We start from the raw sequence: 16,345 nt of genomic DNA, 5'->3' as shown, positions 1-16,345 counted from the left end.
ATACAGCCTGATTTGACATCCCATTACATGTGATCATTGACTAGCTGCAGCAGTATATAAATCTGAACCAGAGATGGTATCTGTCTTCAAGGAGCTCACAATCTTGCAATCACGTTAAGTTGGATGATAACATCTCAGCTCAGCTTCCTAAGACAGTAAATACCCAAAGAAGAAAAAACAGCAAAGACCTATATGGTGAAAGTATAGAGTAAGGAAATTTCGGGCATTGGAGAAAACAAAATCACTTAGGAGAAAAAACGAGAGAATGAAAATCTTGAATTCCTAGCCCACACAGCCGATTTCTGGTATGTGTACATATCCATATAGATGTATATATGCATATGTGGTCAGCATGCTATAGAATGAGCCACACACTTGGTGTGAACATCAAACAACTCTACTGAAGGGTTCTTTCTTTAGGAAGTAACTATAACCATAGAAGAAAAAATTTTAAACAATTTTATTTCAAAAGGCTTCACTTTATTCAAAATCTACAGAAGAACAAATTATAATTTGTTGTTGTCTGTTTCAACTAAAAGATACAAATCATTTGTAATTACCTAATGGAATATAACACTAATGTACTTCTACACAGATAGAAATGGAAAACTTAAGTGACTTGACCAAGAAAGCAAAACAAAGTTAAGTACAAATCACCTGAGAATTGATTATGGTTCTCCATTAATCCAAGAAACCCACCTTCAAAAGTTTTAAAGGGAATTCGACTGTAACCAAAGAATCTTAGGTGAAATACCTTGCAGGTCTTCTATTTGTTTTTGTAACTTTACATGCTGCTGAATTAGATCCTTGATTCCCTCAGGGTCATTTTTACAGAGTTTTTGAGCTTTTATGTTTGCTTGCAGGGCCCAGTCATATTCCCCCAGCATAGAAAGAGCAGCACAATAACGATAATGACCCTGTTCCAAAAGATAAATTTAATTTTTTCTCAAAAATATGCTTAAGTTAAAGAAAATAGATAAGGAAAAATATTTTGCTTAAAAACTAATTACTTAAAACGTTAGATTAGGACCCTATCAATGAAAATTTTTTTAAAATGTTAATACCTCTCAGGAAATAAAATTACTTAAATGAGCTAAAATGAAAAGTAATGAATAGTATTTATAATAATTTTAACTAGAGATCAGTATTTTTGCTTAAGAGATTTTTATGCCCACAAAGAAAATAATTCAACCTTTATTATATTTTACTAGTAAAGAATGCAATATATTATTTTGTGCCAAATAAAGTACAAAAAAACATTCATTACATAGGAGTAACTTAATTTTTTTGAAAATATTTTAAGGCAGTAATAGTCTCTAAGTCATTACACTCTCTACACTTTGGAAATCACACAGATTTTAGAGCTGGAAGGAAAATCAGCTTATACAGAAGTTTTGCAACCCCTCTGAGAGCATGGCTACAGATAAGGGGTACACCTAGGCTAGACCTTCCATCCACCTCTCTCAATCAGCTTTTCATTTTTTATCTCTAGGTGTAGTTCTTGGCTTGAAGAAAAGGTCCAAAAACCATAGATCTACTCAATTCCAATGATCGGGGCTTCCTGTTTTGTTTTGTTTGCTATAGAACCACAGTCCTGGCTGGCCCCATTTACGCACTCTGGGAAATCTTCTATATCAAGGATGAACATTTTAATCTAGAAAGCTAGCATTACCAAACTTGGGGCTAACTCAACCACCCCCCTCTTCTACCTACTCACAAACTGAGCCCCTGCTGTAGGTGCAGTATCTCCACTTGGGAACTGACGTACCTGTGAAAGAGGCTAGAAACTGCCCTAATGGCACATTTGTGTAGAGGCAAACCAAAGAATCCTGACCTATTGACTCTGGGCCCACAGCTCTTTCCTCCTTACTCCACATTTTACAAAGAACATTCTCATTCTATAAGAAACTACTAAATCAGAGATAAATGACCCTTTTAAGAAAGATGAACTTTTCACTAAAACAGGCTGTAAACAACCATGAGGACCTTTGTTTATGCAGGTTCGGTGCATATATATAATCCTACTCTGGTGCACCAACCCAATCTGTGAGTTCTGAAGCATTTTTATAGCCAGACTATTTAGGCTCAGATTAAAGATCCGAATTCTGATTCCATTTGCTTAAACTCTGCTTTTCCTCAAAAGGCATATGAAGATAGATCTCTCAGATATGCTACAAAACCAAAATCCTATCCCCTAGGAATATTCTAACTTTGAAATTTAGGTAACTGCATAAAAATTCATAGCATTAGAAATTATGAGATTATAAACCATACCTGCTAAATTTGTAGAAAGCGCCTTTTCTTTCTCTTATCCGCACCCTCTCCCCCCCCGCCCCCGGCAACTGTCCTCATCTGCTGCTGGGTCCTCTTCCCAAACTCTATAAAACCTACTATAATGTCTATCATTTGAGAAAGGAGCTTATTCAGGTATCGCTGCTGAAGTTATGTGAAGGAAGCTTAAATTAAAGGTAACTCAGAGCTTCCTGAACCCAATTGCAATACAAAGCTTTGCTCTTCTTTGACACTACCTCATTGTGTAGCACATATATAGAAACTCCCTGTTGTCCATCTGCCGAGCAGCCCCTCTTTTCGGGTGCCACCACGTCCCTACTCTGTATTGTAATGGCAGGGCTGGGACTAGCGCTCCATCTCAACAATAAACAGGGAAGAGTGCAGCTGTGATCCAGGAGCCTGGCCAATCGAAATGCACCGTTTTCCAGGTTGTAGGATCAATCTGCTGGTGGGCACACGGCTCAATCGGGATCAGTCTGAGGCATCCCTCAGGTGTTCTATACAGATATTAAAAGAGGTTCTCCTTGCACTAGAATTAACAGCTATTAAGGATATCAGTTTGGGGCTCCCACTACATGGTAAAAGTCCTTTTCAAAATGAAGCCAGGAGAGCCTACGCTCTAATTACCACTTCTGCTCAAGCTGCAGTAACAGAGATTTGGATTTATGCTCTTGCCTAAAACAAACAAGGACAAAATATATGGAATAAAGGTTTGTAGACGTTGAATACCAAGCAACAAAAGAGAGTGATCCTCGAGACATAAGAAACACACAAAATAAACCCTATGACTGCTCCACCTTGCTGAATGGAATTTCTATGCCATGGCACAGGGCAAAGGAACCCAGGCAGAGCCCGCAGTCTCAGTTCAAGAGACAGCACCAGCAGTCCAGGAAAGCCAAGGCAGTGCAAATTCACAGGGCAGAAGACCAGAGAGGAGACTGCTCCACAGAGAACTCCAGAGATCCTACACAGTCCACCTGCATTGAGACTTCAACTGAGTACTAGTCAGTATGTGCATGCAAGGCAACCACCCAAAACCCAAATCAAGGAAAGAACCCCTTGAAAGCCAACAGTCAGCACTCACACAGGGCCAGGAATAATTCCTGTTTCCACCAACCAAAGTGGAAAACATCATAATTCATAGAATAACAGGTAGAGTACTCAGAAGAATTTTGCCCCAGTTGTGAAGAAAAAGATAGCCCTTGACCAAATACCACTATGGTCCCACCTAACAAAGCTTAAATCAAGACTCGGAAGAATTACACTGTTTCCAAGTAACTTTACTGTATCCTAAAACAAACCTCAAAAATATTTACAGATACACAAAAATATCAGTAACAAACAAGGTAAAATTCACAATGTCTTATGTCCAATAAAAAATTACTAGGTATGCAAATAAGGAAAATGTGATCTACAAGGAAGAGAAAAAAAAGTCAACTGAAAATAACTCAGAAATGACACAGGTGATAGTGTTAGTAGTTAAGAACATTAGAACAGTTATTATAAACATATTCTATATGCTTAAGGAGCTAAAAGAAAGACTGAACATATTAAGATGTGAAATAAGTAAGAAATACTCAAAATGAAACTCCAAAGTTAAAGCATTTAAGATGAAAAATACATGGGATGAAAACTGGGGCAGATTAGACACTACAGACACTATTACCCAAAAAGAAACACAGAATGAAAACAGAGGAAAAAAAGACTGAAAATGAAAAAAACACATGAAAGCAAAACTGAGAACAGGAAGAAAATGGATGCAGACCTGGATCAGGCCATGCCTGAAGCTGATCCCTAGACTTTTCAATTACATGAACCAACTACTTAGGCCAAATCGGAGTTAGATTTGGTCACTCACAAAATACACCCCCTCAATATTAAAAGGTTCTTGTGGGCATCTGTGAGGCTACTGGTTTGTATGCTATATGACAATATCAAAAGACAATGCACGGGGATTACTGACAAATGTCTGTTGACTATAAACATTCCCACTCTTTGTGATACAATGATATACCCTCTCTTAAGCTTGAAAGCATGTGTAGGACAGTTGACGTTGTACCAGTCTTCTCTATCTGGAAAGAAGGGGGAACAATGGCTCACCTTCACAGAATCTAAAGAATACCTTCTATACAGGTTTATACCCTAGAGGCATGACTCAACAGACTCAGGCTCATAGTTAATCTAAAGTAGAAGTACAGAATGCACCTTGTACAGTCTACCTTTGCTTTTGCAGTTTAGGCTGCCCTTCAATGAGCACTCCTTTCTGGTAAAATAAAAGAAAAAATGACCTAGCTGTACTTACCAAATTTTTTTAATACTTACTAGGATTTGTGTTTAGCATCTATATAAATATTTTTGCCATCATCACAAAATAACCCTATTTAAATAAAATGAATGAACCCACATAATTATAGTCAACTGATCTTTGACGAAGCAACAAAGGCAATACAATAAAGAGAGCCTTTTCAACAAATGATGGTGGGACATCCACATGCAAAAAAAAAAAAAAAAAAAAAATGAATCTAGACCTTACACTCTCCACAAAAATTAACTAAAAATGAATCACACACCTAAATGTAAAATGCAAAAAACGGTGATAACTTTTTCATGGATCATGAAAGAAATAACTGATAAGCTGGACTTAATTAAAATTAAAAACTTCTGCTCTCTGAAAACTGCTGTCAAGAAAATGAGAGGCCAAAGTCCAGGAGCAAATATTTAGCAAAGACACATCTGATAAGGGCTGTTACTCAAGAATATGCAAAGAACTCTTAAAAATTCAACCATAAGAAAACCCACTTAAACATGGGCCAAAGATCTTAACAGACACCTCATCCAGGAAGGTATACAGTGGCAAATAAGCACATGAAAAGATCATGTCATTAGGGAAATGCAAATTGGAACGAGATTCCACTGCACACCTATTAGGAAGGCCAAAATTCAGGACACTGACACCACCAAATGCTGAGGATACGGAGAGGCAGGAACTCTCATTTGTGGCGTAGGAATGCAAAAGGTTACAGCCACTTTGAAAAACAGTTTGGCATTTCCTTAAAAAACTAAACACATTCTTGTCATGTGATCCAGCAATCATACTCCTTGGCATTTACCCAAAGGAGCTGAAAACGTGTCCGCAAAAAAACCTGCGCATAGATATTTACAGCAGCTTTATTCCTAATGGCCAAAACTTGAAAGCAACAAAAATGTCCTTCAGTAGGTGAATGGATAAATAAACTGGTGCATCCAGGCAGGCAGTATTATTCAGCACTAAAAAAAAAGCATCATCAAGCCATGAAAAGACATGGCAGAAACTTAAAGGAGTATTATTAAGTGAAAGAAGCCAATATGAGAAAAGCTACATACTGTATGATCCCAACTCTGTGTTCTGGAAAAGGTAAATCTATGGAGACAGTAAAAGGATCAGCAGTTGCCAGGGACTGGGTCAGGGAAAGGAGGATGGACAGGCAGATCGGGAGGATACTGGGGAGAGTGAAAATACTCTGTATAAACCATAATGATGGATAAATGTCATTATACCTATGTCCAAATCCACAGAATGCCTAACATTTAGGGAATGAACACTAAGAGAAACTAGGGACTTGGGGTGATTATAATGTACCCGTGTAGATTTATCAATTCTCAAATTGCACCAGTCAGCCGGAGGATGCTGATAACGGGGGAGGCTGACAATGGGGAAGGCTATGCATGTGTGTGGACTTATAGGAAATTACCTTCCTGTTTATTTTGCTGTGAACCCAAATCTGCTCTAAAAAAATAGTCTTAATAAATAGAAAAAAAATTAAAAAATAAAGTCTTTTTTTAAAAAGTATTTTCTGCTCAATAAATTAATCCAGAAATAAACACTCTACAATGTAACTGTTATAATGTAACAGTCTTCAATGTAATTCAGAAAGTTGTAGTACTCTTTTTTCAATCGATACTAGACTGAAATAGCAAAAGGTAACTCCAGAAAACCAACTTCAGGGTCTGGGTTTCGGTGTTAAGAATTCTATCATCCATACACTCTGTAAGTGTTTACAGAGCACATGCCAAATGCAGGTTCAGTGATCAACAAATTTCTGGATCAAGTACAACAATGACTGGAAATAAAAATAGCGACAAACTGATCATTCTAAAACAGAAGCAAATCCAATGCTGGATTCTCAATCCAGTTTTGTCTTTACGTGCAAAAGTCCCTTTGCCTTTCTGGAATTCAATATCTTCATCTGTAAAATGAGGCATTTAAAAACAGACTCCAAAATTTGGATGCAGAAGTCCACCTGGGGAATTTCACAGTCCCCAGACTCTGATACAAACTCCTTGGCCACATGAATCACAACTTGGGGGACTCTAAAATTCTATGATTATATTCACTCTGGTTTAAAAACAAAAAGCCAAGAATGAAGTCCGAAACACATGTCTTTCTGTGTCTTATCTGAAGCTCCACTTAAAAAAAAAAGTCAGGGGGCGCCTGGGTGGCTCAGTTGGTTGAGCGGCTGACTTCGGCTTAGGTCATCATCCCATGGCTTTTGAGTTTGAGCCCCACATCGGGCTCTGTGCTGACAGCTTGGAGCCTGGAGTCTGCTTTGGACTCTGTGTCTCCTTGCTCTCTGCCCCTCCCCTGCTCATGCTCCCTCTGTCTCTCTCTCTCTCTCTCTCTCTCAAAAATAAACATTCAAAAAAAATTTTTTTTTAAAGTCAGGTATTTTTATGATTTAGGAAAATACAGTGATCAATATAACACCCAGAAATAAATGCTAAGATTTTGTTGTATTTGTTTTGCATTTTTTTTTTAATGAAAGAAATAAAACCATACAGATATGGCTGAAATCTTCTTTGGACCCTCTCTCATTGTTCCCTCTCTAACTGCCCAGAAGCAAACATTATCATGAGTCTGATAGATATCTTTCTGGCCTACATTATGCTTTTACTGCTTTTTTTCATTCAACACTGTTTTTTAATTTTTTATGTTTTGAGACAGAGAGAGCAAGGGCAAGAGGGGGAAGGGGGGAGGCCACCGGGGCGGTGGGGGGGGGGGGGGCGGAGAGAGAGAGAGAGAGAGAGAGAGAGAGAGAGAGATAATGAGAATCTCAAGCAGGCTCCATGCCCAGCGCAAAGCCTGATGTGGGGCTCGATCTCACAACCATGAGACCATGACCTGAGCCAAAATCAAGCGTCAGATGCTTAACCCACTGAGTCACACAGGCACCCCTCAACACTGTTTTTTAAATCTATAAATGTTGGTAAGCCAGTTAACTTATTCCAACTGCAAACTAGTATTTGGTTCGTTCATTCACTAAGTCAACAAATATTTACTATTTACTAGTAAGTGCTTACTATGTGCCAGGCAGCTTGTCAGGCAGTCTAGATTCAAGAGTGAACCAAACAAACAAAAAAACCTGTCCTCATTGAGCTCACGTTGTATAGGAGGACACACAGTAAGCACAGTTGAAATAACACACAGAGTTGTTCGATAATGATAAATGCCAAGAAGAAAAAAAGTAAAGCAGGGAAAGAGGGCAGCAAATGTCTAGGCAGGGGCAGGCTTGCCATTTTAGTAGTACAGCCAGAAGTTTTCACTAAGAAGACAATTTTCAGTAAAAAATGAAAGGAAATAAGAGAGCTAACTCTGGGGAAAGGCATTCTAATTCTAGGCAGAGGGAAGAACAAGTACAAACTGGGAGTGCCTGGCATATGTAAGGAACAGCGAGGAGACCAACAGGTCAACACAGTGAACAAGGGAGAGAGGGGTAGGAGTGACATAATGGGTGTTTAAGAAGAGGGCCAGATCAGATGAGAGTTACAACTCTGATCAAGTGAAAATACCACATCCATCACTGCTTCATCAATGGATATGTAGGTATCTGCAGTTCTGTGCCATTAAAAACACCACCACAATGACCACTCTGTATATCTCCCCATGCGCACATATTGCAAGAATGTTTGTGGGGCACACACACTTAGAATCAAATAATCACAACAGCATAAGCATATGATTGTGCTCTCCAAGTTGGCTGCAACCAATTCTCACCCACCAGTTTACGGAGGGTTCCTGTTAGTACACACATGCACCAGCACTTGGGACTGTGGGTCTCTTTAATTTGCCAATCTAAAGTACCTAATAATACCACATTGTTTTATTTACTCATGTATATGAAGGTCTGTTTGGAAGCTCTCTACTCTGCTCTCTTGGTTTCATTTTTCTAACTGTACAATTTTAATTTCTAGGAAACAAAACATAACTTATTTCTATTGTCCATTCAGGATTTCTCTTCTGCAAAGTGCCTATCTATTTCGCTGGCCCATTTTCTACTGGGTTTCTTATTTATTGTAGTTCTTTGCATATTCTGGACATAAATCCTATCAGTTATATATGTTATCTATATGACAAATTATCTTCTCCCAGACTATGATTTCATTCATGGTGTCTTTTGACATACAGTAGTTTTTAAGTTTGATATATTCAAATTTACTAGATTTCCCCCACCCCAGATTTGTGCATTGTGTATTATTTAAGAAATCCTTTCTCACCTCAAGGTCGTAAAGACAGTCTCCTATAATTCATTCTAGGTTTTAAGTTTCATTTTTCATAGGAAGGTCTTTGACCACTCCAGAAAATGCAGATACTGACATCTCAATCACTCAAGTACCCTCCAGACCCTCAACACTCCTATGGGCTACCTGTCCTCCTCAGACATGCAGGACCTCACTGTTGTGTGAAGTATCCTTTCTGATCATGGAACTGAAGATTTCCCTCTCACATTCTTGAGCTCTGCATTAATTTTATCCAGCATTTTTACATATAAATTCACATCCTGTACACAGATTTCTCACAAAATTATACGGCATTACTTGCTGAATGTAAATATAAAAGAAATCTACCTTTGTCCAATTGCTCTTTAGAATAATGGCTCTCTTTCCATCACCAAGTGCATTTCTGAAAAGAAAAATAAATATTCATTTTTATGTATTTAATAAAGGCATTATATATTGTGTATCTATTTGTACTTCTTGACTTTTCCAAAAATAACCTAGTTTAAAATAATTTTTTAACTTTTAAAAATCCATATATGTCCATTATAGGAAATTTGGAAAATACAGAAAAGCAAAACAAAAGGAAAAAGTCACCCAGAGTCACAATCGCAACTACCCAGGAATAACTACTTTTCTTATTTCTGGAGTTATTTCCTGCACATATCTTATCTACATCTATGCCAAACTTGTTATTATTTGCCTGGTTTTTCTGCACTATTTTTGCGTGTCAGCCAGACTTCTGATCTCCAAAAATATAATTCCCAGATCTTTCACACATCAGCTAAGCTGCAGCGGACAGAGCCCGAAAACTGAAACACAGATGGAAGTTAAATTCAGTACAATCGCTAACTCAATTTGGGATTATTTAGGAAGTTCTTAAACTCTCTGGCCTGCTTTCTCACATGTAAAACGAGGGTGATAATTATAATTATTGTAAGCCAATCACAGCAATCTCACTCTCCTTTGCACTGACTAGTTTTGAGGTAGTCCTATAACCCAGAGCTGGCCAATGAGAGCTCAGAGGGCTCATCACTCTTAAAAAGAGATTACAAGGAAGAATAAAGCTAGGTAACTTACATTGCCAGATAGCAGTAGCTTCTACCAGACTATATACAGTTAAAAAAAAAAAAAAAAAGTCTATCTAAAGACAGATGACCTGACCAACAGATTAGTACAAACAAATCAGAAACAGATGCTTACATATAATCACCTGATCTACTTGACAAAGATGAGCACTGCTGTGCATGGAGAAAACATACATTCTTAAGAAACAGGGATGAGTCAATTAGACATCCATGTCCATCCTGAACCCTACCTCACACTAAATACAAAAACCAACTCCAGGTGGACTATACGTCTAAGTGTGAAAGTTAAAAAATCAAGCTTTTGAAAGAAACAGAACATTCTGGTGATGTTAGAGAAAGCAAAGGTTATAAACAGAACCCAAAAAGTGCTTATCATAAAGGAAAAAACTGATACATGGCACTATATTGAAGTTAGTGTCATCTGTTTGTGAAAACAAAACATCAAAAGTGAAAAGGCAAGCCACAGAATGTGAGAAGCTATTTGTAATACATATATTTGACCAATGACTCATATCCAAAATAATTTTTTTTAAAACCTAATGAATAAGACATTCAACTCAAAAGAAAAGAAAATATCCAAACAGGAACTTCACAAAAGAGAATATCCAAATGGTCGATAAGCGTATGAAAAGATGCTCAACTTAAATATCCTTGATCAACTTAAGGAAATGCAAATTAAAATCACAGCAATGTGTCATTACATACCCATCAGAATGTCTAAATGAAATGACACAAAATAGTAAGTGTCAGTGAGGACGTGGAACTGAAACTCTCATATACTGCTGGCAGGAGTATAAAATGATACAACCAGACAGGAAATTATGTAGGAAAGCTGCATATAAGCATACTTTCGTCCCAGCAACTCCACTCCTTAATTATATTCTCAACAGAAATGAATACGTATGTTCACAATGATACTATCTGTAAAAGCCAAATACTAGAAACTACCCAAATGCCCATCAACATTAGAATGGATAAAATGTGGTATATTCATGCAATAGATGAACACTTTACAACTACATGCAACAATATGGATCTCAAAAACAATGCTGAATGCCAAACATAAAAGAGCACATACCATATGATTATTTACATTGCACAAAAACAGGCAAAACTAACCCGTAGCGTTGGAAGCTGGGATAGTAGTTATCCTGGGGGAGGAGGTGGGCAGACTGGGAAGAGGAAAAAAGCAGACTTCTGGGGCTGTGATCTGGGTGCCGATCTTACACATGTAAGGTGCCAGGACCTTACACATGTAAGGTTTCTGAAAATTCAACCTATATACTTATGAATCATATGCTTCGCAGTACGTGTACTTTTCTTTTTTCTGAAGATTGCATGAGCCATTCTTTTGCTGGAGACTAGAATGTCCAGTTTAACGTCTGAAATACAGTAGCCAGACTAAGGTCCAAGTCACATAGTGGGGCTAAAAAAATCCCAGGTCTTTGAGGACATTGTTGAGCAACTAAATACACAACCCTAGAGCCATGTTCTTCTGGATTTTTTGAACGAGGTTAAGTTTTCTTCACCATTTAAACAGGGTTTCCTACTATTTGCAACCAAACACATCATGACAGAATGGCATATCTCGTCTCATTACTTCTCTCCCTAGATACTTTTAACAGCTGCCTATACTGTTACATTTCCTCTTATCTCAACCCACTCCAACCCAGCATCCATTCCAAGCTTCCCACAGACAGATCTCCCTATGGGAACTAGAAGATGTTCATATTGCTCAATCTAAATTCCATTTGGCTTCTCAGCAACAGGCACTACTGGCCACTCTCTTCCTCTTGCTTTCATGACATCACGCTTCCAGTTTTCCTCTTACCTCTCTGGCTACCTCTTAACAGTCTCCACGCAGGTTCATCTTCCCTTAATTGGCCACTATTTGTGTCCCTCAAGGCTCAGTCCTAGTTCTCAGCTCATCCTCACTCTAGACCAGTGGGTCTCAGCCTTGGTTACACATGAGTACTATATGGGGGGGGGGGGGGGGGCTGCTAGAAGCCCAATTAATCAAAAATCTCTGGGTTGGGGGTATTTCTTCCAAGCTCAATTCCAGGGCGCAATAAAAGTTGAGAACCGTCTCCCCAAGCAACCTCACCCACATCTACAACTTCAAATCATCTAGGTTAACTATCCCAGTATTTGTCTCCTGCCCAAACCTCTCCCTGGAGTGGCAGACCCACCTAACTCATTGCCGATGTGACATTCCAACTGGAATCCTTCAAGGACACTTTAAATCAGGATGTCCAAGAGTGAAGTCAAGTTCTATTTCCTACAAATGTATCTCTTCTAGTGAGCTCAGTATTACAGAGTAAGCCTATAATCTATGAAGTGGCTGAAGGCAGAAACTTCATACTAGTTCCAAACACCAAACCATAAGCAACCTCTGTCCCTTCTACTTTCAAAGTATGTCAAATCCTTCCGCTTCTCCATTTCCACTACCATTACCCTGCTCCAAGCTACCATCATCTCTGGCCTAGAGTACTGCAATAGCCTCCTAACCCACATTCTTTCTGCATCCCCTCCAAACCCATTCTCCTCACTACAACTAGACTGATCTTTTTAAGGTATTAATCGTGCCATCTCCCCTCAATTTAAAATCTTTTACTCACTTCTTGATGTTCTTAAAGGCCAACAGTCTTAATGAAGCCTACAAGACCCTCCCTGGTCTCGCCCCTGACCACCACTCCCCTCCTCCTCTGTATTCAGGCCACCCGGCACACTACTAATTCCATGAATACAACATCCTCCCTCCCACCATTGGCCCACCGTCTAGAATACAGTGGGAACTATGTCCATCATACTGGCTGAATCAATGTTGAATGTTACTGTTATTATAATTAATATAATATACAATACTACAACCATAGTACTATATTACAATCACGTTGTAAATACTATATTCATTAGTGCCTGTGTATATAAATATATAAAAACACTAACATTTTCACATTTACTAGCACATGACCACATCCTCCTACTAAAACAAACTGGGCATAGTAAATTACATGGGGTTACTGCTCATCCAACCTAGTACAGCCTGAAACCTAAACACTCTGGAGAGCAGGTATGCCTTTAGGAACAGCAATACCCTGAACAATACATCTCTGAAAACAGGAAACAAGAAATGCAAATGGCTACTTACTCTTAAAGACTGTGTGACATGGTGAGAGTACTGAACAGAGGGTAAGGTAAGAGAGAGTTCTAGCCTAGATGATCCAACTGAATACCTGTTACATGGCAAAGTGTTCTCTCTCCAGCCCCTTCACCTATTTCTTCATATATGACGTGCTACATTTTGCCTTAAAATGTTAGGAATGAATACGTATTGTCCCCTCCTCTAGCTTCCATGTGGATTTGCTAGATGAACCATTTCTGAGCTATCTCCTTCCCCACCCCTAACTTTTCCCCGGAGGATGAATAATAACTACCTAGTGGAGGGGGAGGGGCACAAATCATAGTGGCGTAGCCTCTTCTTTTTCTCTTTGGAATCTTCTACTGAACACCATCATAACACCAGATTCCCTTTTCCTCCAAGCTTAAAGTTCATAAAGGTCGCTGTAGCCAGTTCTGTCTGTGATCATGGATGAGTAAATCACTTAGCTATGAGACTATCCTGATAAAGCTCTGTTCTCTAAAAACTGGATCAGCATTAGAGGTAAGACTGGATCACCATTTGCCTGTCTTCTGTTTCCATCTCTTAACTGATTCTGGACTTGGGAGGGACAGGGGATGCTATTTATTGACTCTCTCAAATCACAATATATGTAAGGACTTTGCAAGACATAAAAGGATTATCACTTTTTTCATTCCCTATTATAAGTCATCACTATCAGGGACTGACCAGACCAACAAAGAAATAGTAATACTCCTCCTCAAGTTCACAGATCTTACAACGAAGCAACAAAAGCAGGATTCAGATGTAATGGTCATTCACTGCCAAATAAGCAGTGACTGATAACCATCAACTGAATAAACACATACACTATAATATCAAAAGTTATCATCTGGAATTAAAATTATATAAACTCTTTCATCCAAGTAAAAGCAATCAGCAATTTCTCTACAGATATACTTGTACCTGAGTGCAGAATATAAGTAAAAGGATAATCATTACAGAGCTGTAATATTTTTAACTAGAAATAATTTATATTCTAATACAAACTAACCAAAGCATGAGTAATCCATTTTGTAAAAGGCTATGGAGCCATGAACATAAACAAGGGTGTATCTCTATATACACTGACATGCAACAAGCTCCAAGATTTAAGTATTAGGTGGAAAAAAGTGCAACAGTGTGTACAGCATGCTCCTATGTTAAAATATATATATTTTAACACACACACAAGGAATATATTTTAACACACACACACACACACACACACATGAAAATTACATTGAACCAAACGAAACTGCCTATATTCTGACTTATAAAAATGGCAACTGCATTTGATTCAACATAATAAGCGCTTATATAGGCATAAGACGTTATGGAAACACATAAGGATCTGAAAAGATGAATTAGGGCAGGGGTCTGAGCTTGGCAAGAGTTTTCAGTTCATTCTTTTGTACTCTTAGCTTATGATGTGCATTACTGCTTTTTAAAAGCACAAAGAAGACTGAAAAAATAAATTCAAAAGCTTCAAAAGCAAATTCAGCAGCTTGTAAAAATAAAGAGCCCGCAAAAGAAAGAGAGCAGCATGAGCAAAAATTCACCAAACCAAAACACTCACAATGACATTCCCCACACACACTAGGATTTTTTTAAACAGGCTCTAGGCCCAATGTGAGGCTCAAACTCATGACCCCAAGATCAAGAGTTCAAGAGTCACACATGCTCTACTGACTGAGCCAGTCAAGCACCACACACTAGGATTTTTTTAAGTTCTCGCAGGAACATACAATTGACTTGATTTATACCTCTGGCCTCAGAGAAATTCAGAAAGACACCAAAGAAACAAAAACAAAAAAACAGAAGTCATTTAAAGTCTATCTTCCTGCTATTAATCACAAGTTGGATCTAAAAGAAGAGAACGTATTATGATGGGTAATTAAATAGTGAAGGTCAAAGTAAATACCAACTTTAAAGCTCGATAATTTTCCAAAGTAAATTAAAAAAAAACATCCAAGGCTAAACTTTCCCTTTCTCCAATTACATTTCCCCTTACACAGTTTATCACATCCCATCAAAGAATGCAGATTTCCACATGTGAGTACCAGAAGGAATGAAACAGTAAGGAGGCACAGCCTAATCACATACCTCGCTTAAGTACCATAACTACAGAAGCCATAGATATGTCTAATTGCTTTTTCTAGATTCTCCTTTAAACCAAAAACAGCTGATTACTTCAATTAAAACTACCACTCTAGGGGCACCTGGGTGGCTCAGTTGGTTAAGCATCCGACTTGAGCCCAGGTCATGATCTCACAGTCTGTGAGTTCGAGCCCCGCGTTGGGCTCTGTGCTGACAGCTCAGAGCCCGGAGCCTGCTTCAGATTCTGTGTCTCCCTCTCTCCCTGCCCCTCCCCTGCTCATGCTCTCTCTCTCTCAAAAATAAAAACATTAAAAAAAAAACTATCACTCTATAATGCTCTGTAACTGCCAAATCATATTTGAAAAGTAAACTTCTGGAAGACATGAATAAAAGGACATCTCAGCCACACCAGGCATTTTGGGGTACACTGCACAGTCCTGAGCCTGAAGTATTCAGCAGATGCTGTAGCAGGAGATAGAGTATTTCCACACACACCACCCCCCTCACCCCAATCCCGTTCCAAGGATTCCCCAAGTGCGACATCTGCAGACCTGGAGGTGCACGTGTCTGATGAATGGGAAGAGTTCAGGTGGGCTCTTGGCCTCACCCACACTCACCCAAAGGTGCCCGGATTTACAAACTGTGACTATCTGGCATTAAAACCACACCACCACCACTTTGACCATTTCTGAATGAAGCATTTTCCCCACACACCTCACATCTGGCTCCCCACCTTTGGTCTTAAAATACCTATTATTTCTCTTCTTTCAAGATTACTTTTCACTTATTTTATCCTTGATGTTTAGGGAACGTTGCTTTTTTCTTTTTTCATCTTATCATGTGCATTTTCAATTTCACTGTATCACTTTTTATCACATATTTCAAGTATACATAAAAGTACAAAGAATAACATTAATATAGTCAACACCCATGTACCAGCTTAGCAAGATCTTAACATTTTGCCACATTCACTTCAGATCTTTTTGCAGAACTTTGTTACAGTTGACATCCACTGTGTATCATCTTTCTTATCTCCGATCCTTTTCCCTCCTTCCCTCCCCAGGAGACAGCCACTCCCCTAGTGTTTAACATGCCCATGCATTTTAAAAAGTTTTAATACACACTATGTATTAATTGTGGATATGTAAGTCATTTTGCATATTTTGAACATTAT

The 16,345-nt window shown here is 38.5% G+C and overlaps 1 protein-coding gene across 10 annotated transcripts in view; it reads right to left on the bottom strand.

Moving 5' to 3' along the window:
• The window catches only part of TTC3 (tetratricopeptide repeat domain 3), a 130,154-nt gene that overhangs the window by 84,933 nt on the left and 28,876 nt on the right, over positions 1-16,345 (bottom strand). For all 10 annotated transcript variants that reach the window (XM_058731974.1, XM_058731972.1, XM_058731968.1 and 7 more), the window contains 2 exons: positions 9,175-9,229; positions 755-917 (listed from right to left, as the gene is read on the bottom strand). In XM_058731974.1, coding sequence (XP_058587957.1) covers positions 755-917; positions 9,175-9,229 — 218 coding nt within the window. The remainder of the gene's footprint in view (positions 1-754; positions 918-9,174; positions 9,230-16,345) is intronic.

The sequence above is a fragment of the Neofelis nebulosa genome, chromosome 5 (genome assembly GCF_028018385.1).
Source record: "Neofelis nebulosa isolate mNeoNeb1 chromosome 5, mNeoNeb1.pri, whole genome shotgun sequence".
In the NCBI taxonomy this organism is placed as follows: Eukaryota; Metazoa; Chordata; class Mammalia; order Carnivora; family Felidae; genus Neofelis; species Neofelis nebulosa.
The sequence above is the reverse complement of the archived record's forward strand: the minus strand, read 5'-3'. Positions and strand labels throughout refer to the sequence as shown.